Below are 17,288 nucleotides of genomic sequence, written 5' to 3'. Positions count from 1 at the left end.
TCTTGCCTCTTCCTTGCTGTGAAATCCTTAATTTTCTTTTTCAGAACACATGTGCACTGTGGTTTATTTTGATGACTGCATGTCCATACATCAGTGTAAAATATCCTGCGAGTCCATGGGGGCCTCCAAGTACCGCTGGTTCCATAATGCCTGCTGCGAGTGTATTGGCCCAGAGTGCATCGACTATGGCAGTAAAACTGTCAAATGCATGAACTGCATGTTCTAAAGAAGCAAATGATATGCAAACCAAAGCGATATTGTCAGAGACAAAGGTATGAAAAGTTACTCAGTGAGATCTTCTGGTGGCATCAGAATGCCAGTGATTTAAGAAGAAGGTGTAAAGAATTTAGAATGAGTTGCTTTTAAAATAGGATGTATGTGGTAATGTGTTAAATTATATTGCTGTAACTCTTATTGAACTTATTGCCAACTAGCAATAAACCCTTTCCTTTGAATACATGTACAACTTTGGTCATAGAAAGAAGCAAGTACATAGAGGACTCCTTGAAAGATCCTGAGGTTTCTGGCATAATGACTGATGGCATTTTCTTCTAGCATCCCCCAAGCCTTTTGTTTTTTAAAGTGCTGGAAGAAGCATGGTAAAGGAATCTGTGATGTCTTCAGTGTACCACTCCTCAAACACTGAACTTTTATAGTTGTGTGCCGTTGTTGACTGTACCCTTTATTATCTGTTCTAAAAATAGGGTAGATGCTCAAATATATCTCTCAGAACTCACATAAAAATCACCACAAAAACCTTTATTTTCACCCTTTTCATGTTGGTTTTAGAAAGCAAATGCTGGCTATATTTGATGATTTAAAATTATGTAGTAGGACCCATCCTATAATGGGTGTGCTGACAAAACTTTAGGAAAAGTTTCTCATTCTCTTCTGTTCCTGCTGCCTAGAGAACTGATCTAGGTAGTGATGAAGAATCTTTTCCAGGAGTATCAGTATGCTCCTATGATCAGCATTAAGTATACTGCAAGGCTCAGTAATTAGGAAGGTAGAGCATTTCTTGTGACTTTCAGTACCAGCTTAGAGAACACTAGGAATGGGGAATAACCCTCAATTAGACTATAATCGGAGGACCAGGGAAATCACCAGTCCCCGCTGCGTGGCAGGCAGAGCTCAAAGCTGAAGCTCGGCTGAAAGGCCAGAAGGCCCATTCTCAGCTCAGGAAAGGCAGAGCCAAGTGCTCACATGGGTAAGTGATAGAGGGGAACTACAAGAAGAGTATTTCAGAGTAGGAACAAGCAAGGTGGAAAATGCTGGAAATTATGATGGGAAGCAAACTTAGAATTATTTATTCTTTTTATTTCATAATCTTTCATTTGTTAAGTTTATATCTGGATCTAATGTTCTTTTTGAACACGTATAATTATATAGTGGGGTGTGGAGTTTATGAAACTAAAAAAAATTTCTGTTCAAGATCATATTAACGCCAAATACACTACAGAATCTGTCTGTTTTTATATAATATTTCAATTAAGAGAAGCATAAATACTATGTGCCCTTCATAGTAATAAAATTCCAATCTTCAAGTATGAATCTAAAGCATCAATATTTATATTACAGACTCTTAGCTCTACAGAATTTCTAGTATCTCTAGTGTATATTTGAATTACAAGTAACTTTTTAGAGAACATTTATACTCTAAATATTTTAGTATATATAAATAGGTAATGCTCTTGAATACATTTTGTATTATTCATTATATGAACAGTAGTTAGTTATAAGTTCATGTGATATTGTGATTAACTATTATAAAATTTAAAACCTTCATACCCTTTCTTTTTCAAATAACTGTAATGACTACAATCAAGGTACAAAACAAAGTTGAAATTTAGCTCATGAATGTATTTTGTTTAATCAGAAAAATTAAGGTCTCCTTTTCTTACTTTAACTAGGAGGCCTCTGTTTGAAAGTGCCTTGAGAACATTTCAGCTCCCTTTCTTAACTGATACCTAAAGAGCTGTGGATTTTCTTGAACTTCAGAAAGAGAAAGCTTTAAAGGAATTTGCAGCCACTTTGATAGCTCTGAATAGAGGGGTTTCCCTTGTTCATTGGCAACATGAATAATATTTCCTTAAATATGCCAACAAACTTATTATTTTATTGATCCTTATCATTGATAAAGTACCTTCTTTGACATTGATGTAAGAATATTGAAATATTGCTGTTAACTATAGTCCCTAAATTATATTAATTGTAATTTTCTCATGTATTGCTGTAGTCTTACCACCTTGTAATAGTAATGTACATTTGTTCTAGTTCATAGAAGAACATTCTTGCATTTGTATTATTAACCACAATCCTTATCCACCTCTAGGTTCACTGTGTTATTTGGTTCCTAGATTATTCTCTAGCTTTCTTTCAGTTGACATTTACTTCCCTAGACTAGCCCTTTCAGCCACAATCCCATTTATAAACCAGCTGGAAATACATCCAAAAGAATGGAAAGCAGCGATGCAAACAGACATTTGCTTACAGAATTTCATAGCAGCATTATTCACAATTGCCGAAAGATGGAAACAACCCAATAGACAAGTGTCTATCAACCAATGAATGGAGAAACAAAATGTGGTACATACATATGATGGAGTGCTATGCTGCTGTTAAGAAGAAATGAAATTGGGACACATATGAGAACATGAATGAACCTGGAGGACATTATGCTAAGTGAAATAAGCCAGACACAAAAGGACAAACAATATATGGTCTCACTAATATAAACTAAATACGAAGAATAAACACATGGAGTTAAAACCTAGACTATAGGTTACTAGGAGATAGGATAAGGACTGAGAAGGGGTACTGATCTTAATATATGTAGAATTTTCTATTGGCTTGACTGAAAAAGTATGGAAATGGATAGAGTTAATGGTAACACATTAGAGTAGTACAACAAATATTTTTAAACTGGCACTTAACTACAAAAGGGGTTTGGTAGGTCTTAATTATTAAATTTGAAAATATCTCTTTTTTTCTTTCCTTAGAGGACAAGTTCTTCTTGAACCATATTATATTTTAACTACATTATGCTTTTTCTTCCCTCCATTTCTCCCATTAGAAGTTACCCCTAAATATAATGGTCATTTATATTCAGATTTTGTTTACTATTTCTGATTTGTGACTAGATTGATGGAAGGGCAGAAATTCAATATGGTCTTTAACACAAAAGAGTCCATTTCCCACTCCAGAGTTTTTTTCAGGTTTTAAATAGTGTTTTGTCCAGTTCAAAAGTATAACATTTGGGAAGCCAAGAGCCTCACTAAATTTAGACCTGCTATTACCATCCCAAGCACAGTTCACTTCTAGGAATTTTTTTCTAAATAAAAAATTAGGTTAGTCCCTTTTTGTTTTTATCACCAGACCAGAAAATACTAGATTTTAAATTAGTGGATATTTAAAAGATCACATATAAAAGACTCTTTCCTATATCAAGACATGTGCTTGCCGGTGGGTTTTCTCTGTTCCTCCCCCCCCCCATAACATCTAATTGTTACTGAAACTGTATTCATTATAGTGGTACCATATCAAATGATAATTCAAATGAAATCTAGTCTCTATTTACATAGGATTTTAAAAATTGGAAAAGGGTATTAATTTAGAACTAAAGTTTCAGAAAGCAAAAGTGATACAATGTTAGAATGTGTGAATACTTATTTATAAATTAAAATGGAGAAAAGAAAGAAAAGCTTTTCTGAAAAATAAGGTAAATATAAATAAGGCATATTTTAGAAGTTTGCTTTTAAAGATTTTTAATCTATTCTGCATTCCAAAAGTGCATGTTTATTGTATTTCACATGACTTACCACATGTAAAATTATGTATTTTTCTTTGATTGTCCCTATAAACAAAAATATTTTAATAAAAATTAAAAGAAGTGTGAGTCGTTTTTATTGTTGTCAATCTCAGCACAGAATACCAAAATAAGTTTGCTATTTCTGTCTAAAGAAGTTAATGTTTAGGGATCAGCTAAAGCATGTCCTTTTCTCTCTCGATGTGCCTGCAGATTGCGTTGAAACGAGATCACTAACAATTTGCTCTCTGCTTTTCCATATGCTTTACTCAGACATCGAGGAAGCTTTGAAATGAAATACTTAAGCATTTCCTTGCTTTGGGGACCAGTGGCTTTACCAGAGCTAGTTAGTGGTTGGTGTGGTGGTTTGGAACTGTACGTACCCCAGGAAATCATGTTCTTACAGCTGATCCATTTCTGGATAAACCTAATGTAAGTGGACCCTTTGATGAAGTTCCTGCAGTGCGGCATGGCCTAGGGTGGCCTTAAGCCTCTTCCTGGAGTCCTTTGTAAATGGAGGAAATGCAGAGAGACAGAGAAAGACCTGAAAGTAAGCAGCTGTTCCAGAAGAGAAGGGAGCGATCAGCAGACACTGCCGTGTGCCTTGTCATGTGACAGAGGAGTCAAGGTTTGCCGGGAGCCAGTTTGCGGGAAGAAAGCATCGCCTTCATGATGCCTTGATTTGGGACGTTTTTATCAGCCTCATAACTGTAAGCTAATAAATTCCCATTTTTAAACCAACCCATTTCATGGCATCTGCTTTCAGCAGCCTGGGAAACGAAAACAATTGGGAAGAGTAACAAAAAGGTTAAGGTAGGGAAAAAACTGCCGGTTCTCCCACAGTGAGTCTAACAGGATAATAATGTTAGCAGAATTGAGAGCCACAGTCTATGCAATAGTAGTAAAATCAAGGTTATTTCACAGAACCTACCTTCTGACAGCCTCGCGAATATCGAGGGTCTAGAGAAAGAGGAACAAATCAAGAGGACAGGGTGCTACCCACCTGACGGACTGAAGACAATGATCCATCTGAGGAATTCGAGGAAGGATGGTACGTTTGGTTCGGAAAGTTGTGACTGGGCTGAAGGTGTCCAGGTGGCAGTGAGTCCTGTGGACGTGAAGGTCAGAAGCCAGCAAAGCTGGCCGTGCACAGCTGGGAAGGGAGGGACCTCTAAGGCTAAGAAATCAGGAGAGACCCCAGCCCCGCACGTTTTGAGTTAACTAAGCCAGGCAGTTCTGCCTTTAAGCTTGTGTTAGGAATTGTGGCTCTTGGAACATTTAGCTTGATCCTAATCAGTTAAAAATAAATTTGTTTGCAGCCTTTTATTTTAAAGTCTATGCTTACAGTAGCAGAGAGAGAAGCGTTTCTGCCCTGAGTGCTGGGGAATCACAGAAAAGAACAGAGCCGCCTTCAGGGGGTCAGAAACGGCCTGAGTTGATAGAAGTTAGCCGGTTCCTTTTTTCACTAACTGGCACAGTTATTCCTGAGGTGGTAGTACTTCCTGCCCTCCAAACTTGTGCATTCCACCCCGCAGCTGGAGTGGGTTTTCTAAAACACCTAAAACACTACCAGTTAATTCACTGGGGTCGTAATTTGTGTTTTCTTCTTCCACTTGCTCCCCTTCCCCCTGCAGCTTCCTGCCCTCTCCCCCAGTCCCAAGCAAATAGCAAGGTCTTTGTGCTCCTGGGCCTCAGAGAGGCAGGAGTTCCCAGAGGAAGGAGGAACAATGACAGACAACCTGCCTTTTGTTCTCCAGAAACCTCAGCCCTGGTCGGGGGGATTAGTCTGGGGGTGGGGAGAGAGAAGCTTGGAGGTCTTAAGGGCCTCAGGAATGAAGGAGTGGAGAGGCTGGAGCTCCCAGCCAGTGGGGTCTGTGCGGCTCCACCTTCTCAGTCCAGGCCCCTCCCGCCCCCGCCCCCACCCCGGACTTGCCTCCAGGATTCTTGTGAGACCCAAGTGGGACAGCGGAGCCTCTCTCGTGGCTGGAATTGGATGCAACTCAGAGTCGGACTGAATTTGATTTAAAGAAAATAATGCAGTGTGACCTGTCATACCCCTGGCTTTGTGGAATGACGTCTATGCCCCCAGCCTCATAAAATCCAGGCCACAGCTCTACTGCTCTCGTGCTACCTTCTCCCCCAGACACTTCTGTCACTGCAGGCATCTCCTTCCTCACACACCAAGTTCATTTCCACCTTTGGCTTTTGCAGCAGTTTCCTGCGCTAGGGCTGTTTTCTCCAGATCTGGTCCCTTTTATTTCCCCTCACCACCTCTCAGGAGGTTCCCTTGGACTCCTCCCCTGTCACCCCGGATCCCTTGCTTGGTTTTGTATTTCAGAATCAGGCAACTAGTCTTAACTACTTATTTTATACATAGCATGTTTGTTATCTACTGGGATGGGACATCTTTTGCTGGTCACTGCCTTAAAACATGGCTCCCAGCACCCGAAGGTGACTACACGCTGTCAGGCACAGCGTAGTGTATGGGTGAATGACTGCTCGAGTGGCCTGTCATCCTCCTTGCCCTCAGGTACGGCCCAACTCCTTGGCAGGCTCCTCAGGACCAGCAGTCTGGCCGCCTGGGGCCTCCTCAATTCACAGTCCAGGCCGAGTCTCCTGATCTCCCTTCAGTTCCTTTGCAAATGCCCTTTCCTCTGCCCCACCACCTCCCCACCCCTTGCACTGACCTGGTCTCCCTACAGGAAACCCTCCCCACCCCACACACCCCCAGAACCCTGTTCAGGAGGAAACTATGCCCTGGTAAACCCATACTTGCCCCTGGGGGCCAGGTTTGGAGAGGCCTCTTTGAAGGTATTGTGGATAGGCACCCTTCGCCTTGGGGCTTTGACCTGTTCCAGGCAGCTCTACCAGGGAGGCACTCGGGGAGACTAGGGGACCTCTAGCAACCAACAAGAAGGTCGTGTGTTGTTAGTGTGACCTTTTTGGTGTCCTTGAGGACAACTTTTTTTTTTTTTTTTGCAGAAAAGGCTATTCAGAACTTAATTTTTACTTTTAAAAATTAATGTTCATGGTGTTAATAATAAGGGGGTATATGAAAATATATATCAAATGTAAACTATGACCATAGTAAGAAATAATATTTTGATAATGTTCTTTCATAATCTGTAAAACAAATGTTCCACAACGAGGTAAGATGTCGGTGAAGGGGTGAAATATGGGAATTCTGCACATTATGCATGATTGCTTTGTAAGCTCACAAATTCTCTAATAAAAATATATGTTTTTAAAAAATAAGTGTTCAGTGGAAGTATTAAATACTCATAGCTAGATGAATAGAATGATACAACAAATAACAAATATGTGAAAATGTTAAAAGTTGATGGATCTGGGTATCTGTGGAGGATATGCCTATGGATTTTGTATTATTTTTGCAACTAACCTTTAAATTTGAAAATTATTTCAAAATAAAAAGTTTTAAAAATTAATGTTCAGTTCATTTAATTTACAAAGTCTAAAATCTAGTTCTTCCATAAGCTCTTTAAAACAGTTTACAAATATTACTTCTGTCTAATAATCTGTATCTACATCTAGCAATCACTTTTACAGGGCATACAATCAATGTTTGATGAATACTTAAACTTATGAATGAGGGGAACCTGTTTTAAGTTCCAGTTTTGCATGTAGTAAGATTCCATCTTGAAATCAGGCCTAATTGAATTACACATTTTGTATTGGAACTACAAGTTGGGCTCAAATAAACTAAATCCTTTGCAACATTCAAATATGTCAGTTCTTACAAAAATAATAATCTGGTTTTGATTCTCTTATCCCAGATTCTCTAAAATCATTTCAAGGTTGAAAAACAAGTTCCCATTAAGTGAGACAGTTAACTGGGTTTCATGTGACCTCAGTAAAAGCAAATGCCAGAAAACTTGAAAACCGATAGAGGCCAGATTAGAGAACAAAACTTCACCCCAGATTTAGCCAGATGTACAACCAAAAGATAGCCTCAAGGAAGATGCACCCTGGAGGAGCAGGGCCCAGTGCTTGCTCTTCAAGGACAACTCACTGCCAACAGGAAGAGCATGCCCAGTTCCCCGGCCAGAGAGCTTGTTGCCCTGCTCAGGGGCTGAATGAATACAGGGGCAGAGAAAGGCAGCTTAAAGGAAAACATTCTCAAGAAGGTGCCCCATAACCCAAGCTCCTTAGACTGAGGTTTACACATCGCATACATTCTCTCAGCTTCTCAGAGAAGTCTACACTTCCCAGGTAGGTAGGAAGTGACCTGATTGGATTTTGCTTATCTTTGTCGCTTAAGCTGTATTTTCCTTCTTTATTCTTAAGTATCCTTTGATGAAATCCTCAACTATGGAATGTCTTTTTGGACTATGAACCCGATGGACTCTTGCATCTTTTCATGTTCCTAGGATCATGCCCCTCTTTAAGATGATGCTGTGCCAAATTGGGGTTATCTCAGATGGCTTTGCCTGACTAGTGGCCACAACTCTGATGTCTTTCTATGGGAGCCTGTTATCACTGGAGGTTCTGGGGGACATTTTCTCAGGAGTTTGTCATGGCTGACCACAGGCCCACATTTCCTGATCTCCCCTGCCACTCACATTTGAGACCTCTCATTTTATTTTATTTTATTTAGTTTATTTTATTCTATTTTTCGTGATTATAATAGAGAACTAAATACTTCTAGTTTAAACAGATTTTCCCCCTTTCACAAATATGAAGATAGATAATCCAGGGCTGGCATGGGTGCTCTACATTGTCACCAGGATCTAGGCTCCTCCCTTTTCCTTTCCTCTTCCATCCTCAAGTTTGTCTCATGGTCTCAAGGGGCATTAGAGAGCTCTAGCCATCATATATATTTTTTTTTCCCAAGAAAGAAGAAAATTAGTGCAAAAACTTGACAACTCCAAGCAAAGGCAACCCTCAGGAAGCCCATCCAGCAACTTCTGCTTACATCTCATTGGCAACCACATGTTACAAAAGAGGCAAGGAAATATCACCTGAATAAAAACCAGAATTCTGTTAGTAAAAAAGAAGATAATGAAAGGCACCATGCCATCTCTGCTATCTAGGAGCACCTATAGCACCCGAAACATCTCCCATTCCTAGTACTTATCACTCTGTACTCTAACTGCCGGTTGGCTGGGCTGATTGCCCCTTCACCAGAATGATGTTATGTATCTACCTTGGAAACACAAAACCAGCCCCTGATCCACTTCTTTTTTTTTTTTTTTTTTTAAGATTTATTTTATTTATCCCCTTGCACCATTGTTTGAGGTCGCTGTCCGCACTGTGTCCATTTGCTGTGTGCTTGTCTTCTTTTTAGGAGGCACCAGGAACCGAACCCAGGACCTCCCATGTGGAAGAGAGGCATTCAGGCACCTGAGCCACCTCAGCTCCCTGGTTTGTTGTGTCTCTCTTTGTCTTTCCTCTTTGTGTCTCTTTGCGTTAGCTCGCTGCACCTGCCCACTGTACCAGCTCATCTTCTCCAGGAGGCACTGGGAAGCGAACCCAAAACCTTCCATGTGGTAGGCGGAAGCCCAATCACTTGAGCTACATCCGCTTCCCCCAGTCTACTTCTATACAAGCCATATTTTAGTGCAACTGGAAATACACATGTTAAAAATATCCACTCCTAGGTATATAGGCAAAAGAATGAAAAACAAGGACTTAAACAGATACTTGTATGCTCATGTTCATAGCAGCATTATTCACGATAACTGAAGGGTGGAAACAGCTCAATTGTCCATCAGCAGATGAATGCATAAACACAAAAAGGTATACAAATACAATGGAATATTACTCAGCCATAAATGAGAATAAAGTTCTGACATGGGAGATGATGTTGATGAACTTAAAAACATTATGCTGCGTGAAATGAGACAAAGACAAATATTGTTTGGTTCAATGTACATTAAATATATGGAATAAGCAAATTCATAGAGGTAAAAAGTAGAGGAGGGGTTACCAAGGACTGGGACCAGGAAAAATGTGAAGTTCTTTTTATTTTTTTAAACAAATCAATTTTATTGATACATATTAATAAAGCACAATTTATTAATTTATCCAAAGTGTACAATCATTGGTATTTGGCATCATCACAAAATTGTACTTTAATTATTTCAATCATTAGAACATTTTCATTATTTCACTAATAATAATAAACAAAAAACAAACACCCAAGAAAATTCTTCACCTCTCAATCTCTCTATGCTTCCCCTGCTCTACATAGCTGCTATTTCTGGCTATTCTTGCACAATTATTTATTTATTAAGCAGTTTTATATTCACATACCATATGATCTTTCTGAAGTATATAATCAATGGCTTTCAGTATAATCACAATGTTGCGCATTCATCACTACAAAAAATTTTAGGATGGTTTCATTACTCAAAAAAAAGAAAACTTCATACCCCTTAGCAGTCCTTCCCCAGTCCTACTTAACCACTAATCTAACTTCATCTTTCAAAAAAAGAAAAATTTATTTATTTACTATCCCCGTCCCTCGTTTTGTGCTCATTGTCTGCTCATCTCTTCAGGAGGCACCAGGAACTGATCCTATAACCTCCGAAGTGAGGGAGAGGCGCTCAGTCTCTTGACTCACCTCAGCTCCCTGGTTTTTTGTGTCTCATTGTCTTTCCTCTGTTTCTGTTGTATCATCTTGCTGTGTCAGCTCTCTGTGCCTGTCCATTGGCTAGCTCACCTTCACCAGGAGGCCCTGGGAACCGAATCTGGGATCTCCTATGTGGTGGACTAGAGCCCAATTGCTTGAACCACATCTGCTTCCCTAATTTCATCTTTGTAAATTGACTTATTTATACATTTTTTTCAAAAGATTTATTTTTTATTTCTCTCTCCTTCCCCCCGTGCCCAGTTGTCTGCTCTCTGTGTCCATTCACTGTGTGTTCTTCTGTGACCACTTCTATCCTTTTCAGCGACACCAGGAATCTGTGTTTCTTTTTGTTGTGTCATCTTGTGTCAGCTCTCATTGTGTGTGACACCATTCTTGGGCAGGCTGCACTTTCTTTCATGCTGGGCGGCTCTCCTTACAGGGCGCACTCCTTGTGCGTGGGGCTCCCCTACGCGGGGGACACCCCTGCGTGGCAGGGCACTCCTTGCGCGCATCAGCACTGCGGATGGGCCAGCTCCACACGGGTCAAGGAGGCCCGGGGTGTGAACCGCGGACCTTCTATATGGTAGACGGACGCCCTAACCACTGGGCCAAGTCTGCTTCTTATATATATACATTTTATGTAAATAGAATCATACAATAAGTATTACTTTCTGTTTGGTTTCTTTCACTTGGCATAATTTTTGTCTGATACTAACATCTTGTAGTATTAACATACTTGTTCCATTTCAAAGAAAAGCAGTTTTACATATGCAATTTTACCCATATTCATATTTCACATGTGGTTTTACTATGCAGTGCAGGCCCATGTTAAATGTTTTAGCTTTCCTTTTAGTAACATACATGACCTTAGACTTTCCCTTTCAACCACTTTCATATTCACGTAATAGTACTGCTAGTTACAAAAATTATATTGGGCTTTTATCTTTCCTATTCATTTCCAAAGATTAATACACATCCTTTTTACCAATTCTCAGCTTTCCATTTTCTAACCTCATTCTATTTTCTGGTGACTCATATTCAAGTTACTAACTCAATTCAAGTAACTAACAATATATATAGTTCATAGTAGCACAGTCATTTGTGTTGCGGTTTCAAATGCTTGGTGTAGTTCACCTGTGAAGTAATCTGGTCCTGGACCTTTTTTTGCTGGGAGATTTTTGATGACAGATTCAATCTCTTTAAATGTGTCTGGTTTGTTAAGTTCTTGTATTTCTCGTATGTATGTCTATGGTATGAAACAATTAGGATACTGAAAGAGAAAAACTGCCAGCCGAGAATGCTTTTTCCAGCAAAATTGTCCTTCAAATATGAAGGTGAGTATAAAATATTCACAAACAAACAGAAACTGAAAGAGTTCATTAAAAAGAATCCATCTTTGCAGTAAATATTAAAGGAAGTCTTATAGCCTGAAAGAAACAGGAGAGGCTTGGAGGAAGGTATAGAAGAAAGAATAACAGAAAGGATAACCAAAAGAATAAAAAGGCAAAAATATGATATGACATATGAAAACAGAAGGAGAAAATGATGGAAGTAAATAATGCATTTACAGTAATGTCATCGACTGTGAAGGGATTTGTATTAGCCAAAGGGGTGCTAATGCAAAATACCAGAAATTGGTTGATTTTTATAAAAGGTATTTATTTGGGGTAGGAGCTTATAGATTCCAGGCCATAAAGCATAAGTTACTTCCCTCACCAAAGTCTATTTCCACATGTTGGAGCAAGATGTGTGCCGATGTCTGCAAGGGTTCAGGTGTCCTGGGTTCCTCTCTTCCAGGGTCTGGCTTCACTCTGGGTTCAGTGTTCCTCTCTTCCCAGGGCTTGCTTCTCTTTTCTCTGTGAGCTTACTTCCCAGGGCTCCAGCTTAAGGCTTCAGCATCAAACTCTAACATCAAAATCCCTCAACTCTGTCCTTTACCATGTCTTATATCTGTGGGCCTGGCCCAATCAAAGCCCTAATCATAACTTAATCATGCTTAGGTACAGACCGGATTACAAACATAATCCAATATCTATTTTTGGAATTCATAACTGTATCAAACTGCTACAGGATTAAACTCCCAATTCAAAAGATACAGGCTGACAGAATGGATTAAAAAACATGATCCATCCATATACCGCTTAGAAGAGACCCATTTTAGACCCAGGGATACAAACTGGCTGAAAGTGAAAGATTAGGAAAAGATGTTCCATGCAAACAGTAACCAAAAAAGAGCAGGAGTAGCTATACTAACGTTGGGCAAAACAGGCTTTAAATGCAAAAAAGTTATTAGAGATACAGAAGACCATTATATATATTAATAAAAAGGATAATCAACCAGGAAGATATAATAGTCATAAACATCAATGCACCTAATCAGAGTGCCCCAGAATACATGAGGCAAACTCTGGCAAAACTGAAGGGAGGAACAGACATATTTACAATAATCGTTGGAGATTTCAACACATCATTGACATCATTAGGTAGAATAACTAACCTAGACAGAGGAGGAACAAGGAAACAGAACAAGAACAAAATGATAAACGAGCTAAACCTAACAGACATATACAGAACACTGCACCCAAACTCAGCTGGTTTTGCATTCTCTTCAAGTGCTCATGGATCTTTCTCCAGGATAATCATGTGTTAGGTCACAATGCAGCTCTCAATAAATATAAAAAGACTGAAATTATACAAAGCACCTTCTCAGATCATAATGGAATGAAACTGGAAATCAATAATAGACAGGAAAGAGGCTAATTCACAAATGTGTGGAGGCTGAAAAATACACTCATAAATAATCAGTGGGTCAAAGAAGAATGTGTAAGTGAAATTAGGAAATATATTGAGACAAATGAAAGCGAGAATACAATTTATCAAAACTTATGGGATCTACACCCACTCTCAATTGGGAAGCAGATTGGGCATCACCGTCCAAAAATCCTCAAGACTGATGAATGAATAAACATAAGGAGTGAGTGCAACTATGGACGAAAAGAGATGTATTATTATCCTAGTGATGGAAGAACTTGTATCATTGAAATAAAGGCAGTGATCACCAGCGGATCTGAGAGAGGGGGAGAGAAGAATTGTTGTAACATGGGGCATTTTGGGGACATTGGACTTGTCTGTATGATATTGCTATGATGAATACAGGCCATTATGCATTTTGTCAAAACCTATAAAATTGTATAGTCCAAAGTGTAAACCATAAGATAAACTATAGACCATAGCTAGTAAAAATGCTTCAATATTTGTACATCAATTGTAACATACGTACCATACTAATGAAAGATGTTATTAAAATGGATAATTTGAGAGGGGGTAGGGAATATGAGAATCCTCTATATTTTTTATGTAACTTTTCTGTTGTCTAAAACTCCTTTAAAAGTAGTGCTTTTAAAAACTGGTTAAAATAGAAAATTTTATGTTATATTTCTATTTTTTAAATATTTAAATACCTGTATTTTTCATTTCAGTCTCAGTAATTTTTTTCTTGGACCGACATGTTAAATATTCTTATGAATGTTTTCTAGTAAATCAGTCAAGAAATATTCTTTTAGCTAAATTATGAAAAGAATTTCTATGAAGGCCAATTGGAATCTCAGATATGTGTTATACTTTCTGAGGACTAAGAACATATATTTTGATTTTTAATAAAAGGCATTATAAAGATCATCCATAACAAATGACTTATTCCTCAATTTCTACATGTAGTATCATCTATTATTTAAACTTATTCATAATTCATAAGGGGATAATTCAGTAATCATTTATTTTAGATTTTTACTTCCTTTATCCAGATATATACTAGGTACTAAAAAATGTGCAATGAAAAAATTTAAGAACTCTACCAGACCCAATACTTCAGCTGCAGGGAACCCAGAAAAGAAGTTTATTTATTTTTAAGTCCTCAGTTTAGAGTGCAAGCAATTCCTTCCATCTGATGTGAGTCTAATCATGTATTCACTGCCTTTTGGATAACATCCAAGATCATGGTCTGTATTTTCTTAATTATTTCGATTTTGCCTCTTATTTAAGTGGCTTTTTTCCACTGGATTGCTGCTGAGATTTTCTTCTGGATATTGCTAAAGCATTCTTCAGTTTTGTTTAAGAGAATAAATTGGGGTGTTAGTAATCAAACTTTTAAAACCCAGGCCTATCAGTTTGGGGGAATAAAGCATATACTGCTAAGAATCATGGCCTAAAATAGTTGTAGGGTGCAATTATTGACAGGAAGCTGTGGGCATTTCTGAATGTTTTCTCAGTGGAACCATTTTACTCTGAGGCTCTCTCAGCATGTTGAGTGTGTGCTTATGAGTTGGATGTTCAAAGAAAGTGGGCCTCAGCAGGGCAGTAATGATACCCAGAGGTAGTTGTAGTAGCTAAAGACTTGGCCAGAGTAGCAAATGATGTGTTTTGTTAGTTTGTTTTTAATTTTTATTGTGGCAACATATATATGACATAGAATTTCCCATTTTAACCTCTTTCAAATATACGATTCAGTGGCATTCATTACATTCAGAACGTTGTGCTGCTATCACCACCACCCATTACCAAAACTTTTCCATCTGATTTTTTTTACTTTTTATTTTTTCTGAGGGCCGGGGATTGAACCCAGGACCTCGTATGTGGATAGCCAGTGCTCAGTCACTGAGCCACATCAGTTCCCATCTGACACGTTTTTAATTCCAGCGGTTAAACTTTTCATTTCTCATTCACTCATGGTGGCCTGTTTCCTCCTGGGTCTCATGCTTTGGGAGCGTACGCGCCTGTGGCAGGGCCTTGTCTGTGCCATCCCCAGGAGCCTGGCACTGGGGTCTCTACCTTCTGTGGAGACTTCTGTTTACTTCTCCAGATGCTCAGGGCATCACCAACCCAGAACCCCTTGGTGTTACCTTCTCGGCTTATAGGAGTAAGTATAAACTGATTGTACATACTTGAGCCCCAGTCCAGCATGAAGGCGTGCTCCTTATTTGAATTCTCAAGGGAGACCTTTCCCCGTTCCGAGGCCAGGCCGGCCCAGGCAGGTGTTCTTTCATCTTTGGTTCTTCCATTGTCAGAGCGTGAATTTCCTCTAGTCTACCCTTTTGCTAACGGGGTGACCTTTCGAGGGTCCCAGCTGCATGGGAGGTGGGAGAGGGTCTTAGTTATAACCCCTACCTTGTGTGGGCCTATGCCAAGTCTCCTGCTTTCTTGCAGCTATTAAAACTCGGGTCTCTTGGTTGCTGAGATCAGCTAACACTGCAGGGAAGGTGTATCGCCTCTGCCAGTCTGTGCTTCAGCTTCAGTGGCAGGGTTTTTTAAAAAAAAGTAGGTTGTGTTTTATCAGTATTTTTTGGTATTTTTTAATCTGGGAAATAACTCGATATTTTTTCCCAGGCAGTCTAGCTGCTAAATTGCTGGGAACAGAAGTCTGAACATTTGCTTTTCAGCATAAAAAGGTTTATATTAGCAATGCACAAGATTCAGAGAAGGAAGTTGTCAAGGATTCAAATGTGTAGTGGACATTAGCTAGAGTTGCTTCCTTCTCGTGGGGGCCCTTCAGTACCCTCCTGTGTCGCAGGGACCCTGCATCCCATCACAGCTGATTCATCCTGGGATCAAGGCACCTAAGCTAGGACAACCCACCTCTATCTCGAGAGTTTGAAACTAAGGACAAGGGCCAAGAAATCCAGTCACATTAATGGCACCACTGTGGAGAGAAGTTCTACCAGTGGAATTCTCTGGAGCGGGCTTACTGCCTGCCCTTCCTAATTTTATTCCTTTGATTCTAAGAGCTATCCCAACAACCTTCCATTTAAATGCTTTTTCTTGCTAAAAATCTATTTCTGTTGTTTGTATCTAAAAGAAAGGAATACCAACGAATACTAAATTGCTTACAAAATGCATTTAAAGTCAGTGTGGGAATATTAAAACATGTCATAAATGCTGTAGTAACTGAGAGTGTGCTACTGGCTTATAAATAGACCTATCTCTGCATAAATATTTCTAAATGCATAATAGAATGTGAGTAAAAGATAAAGTGGTATTGCACACCAGTGGGGAATTGATACTAAGTACATGTGTGGAACAACTGGATAACCATCTGAAAAAGAGTAAAGTTTAGAACCATAACTCATACTTCAAACCAAAATAAATTTCATATAGATCAAAGACTTAAATGCAAAAAATTAAGTCACAAAAGTATGCCCCCCCAAACAAAAGAATTACCTTTTAATCTCAGAGTAGAAAAGGCCTTTTTAATTACAATTTAGAAATCTAGTAGCCAGTACAGAGAAGATTGATACATTTTATGACAAAACTGAAATTTAAATTTGGGAATGGGAAAAACATCATAAACAAAAAAAAAGAGAAATGATAAATGGGGGGAATTTTCCCAGTAAGAAAATGAATAACAATCTGATTTTTTCAAATGTTGAAGAATATGAGTGAACTAATCACAGAACAAGGAATGCTAAGAACTATAAAACATATGAAAGGATTTTTAGCATCTCTTAAAATCTGAGAAATGCCAACTAGAAATTGAACATGGAGATACCATTTTTCATCTATCAGATTGACAATGATCAAAAAGTTATATAACATACAGTGTTGGGGAGATTGTGGGAAACTAGACATTGTCAAATGTCATTGGTGGGAATGTAATTTCCCACAGCCTTTGGGTGGGAGGTGAGGGTTGCATTTGACACATACCCATTGGTCCACCTATTTCATGTCCAGGAGTTTATCCCACAGATAAACTTGCACACATGAGAAATGATATATGCAGAAGGGTATCCACTGTAGCTTTGTAGTGGCAAAATATTGTTCTTAAATGTCCAACAGTGGTCATTAATTAAATTATGGTTCCTTAATTTCTAGAAAGGTTTTGAATGGGTAATCCCACCC

General features: G+C 38.9%; 1 protein-coding gene across 8 annotated transcripts in view; it reads left to right on the top strand.

The window, feature by feature from the left end:
* Window positions 1-3,890, top strand: part of TWSG1 (twisted gastrulation BMP signaling modulator 1) — a 62,530-nt gene extending 58,640 nt beyond the window's left edge. For all 8 annotated transcript variants that reach the window (XM_058277366.1, XM_058277368.2, XM_071208438.1 and 5 more), the window contains one exon: window positions 45-3,890. In XM_058277366.1, the coding sequence (XP_058133349.1) occupies window positions 45-226 (182 nt within the window). In that variant the 3' untranslated portion in view covers window positions 227-3,890. The remainder of the gene's footprint in view (window positions 1-44) is intronic.
* Window positions 3,891-17,288: the final 13,398 nt, after the last annotated feature.

Source organism: Dasypus novemcinctus, chromosome 16, assembly GCF_030445035.2.
Source record: "Dasypus novemcinctus isolate mDasNov1 chromosome 16, mDasNov1.1.hap2, whole genome shotgun sequence".
Taxonomy (NCBI): Eukaryota; Metazoa; Chordata; class Mammalia; order Cingulata; family Dasypodidae; genus Dasypus; species Dasypus novemcinctus.
Note: the sequence above shows the minus strand (reverse complement) of the source record. Positions and strands in the feature narration are given on the sequence as shown.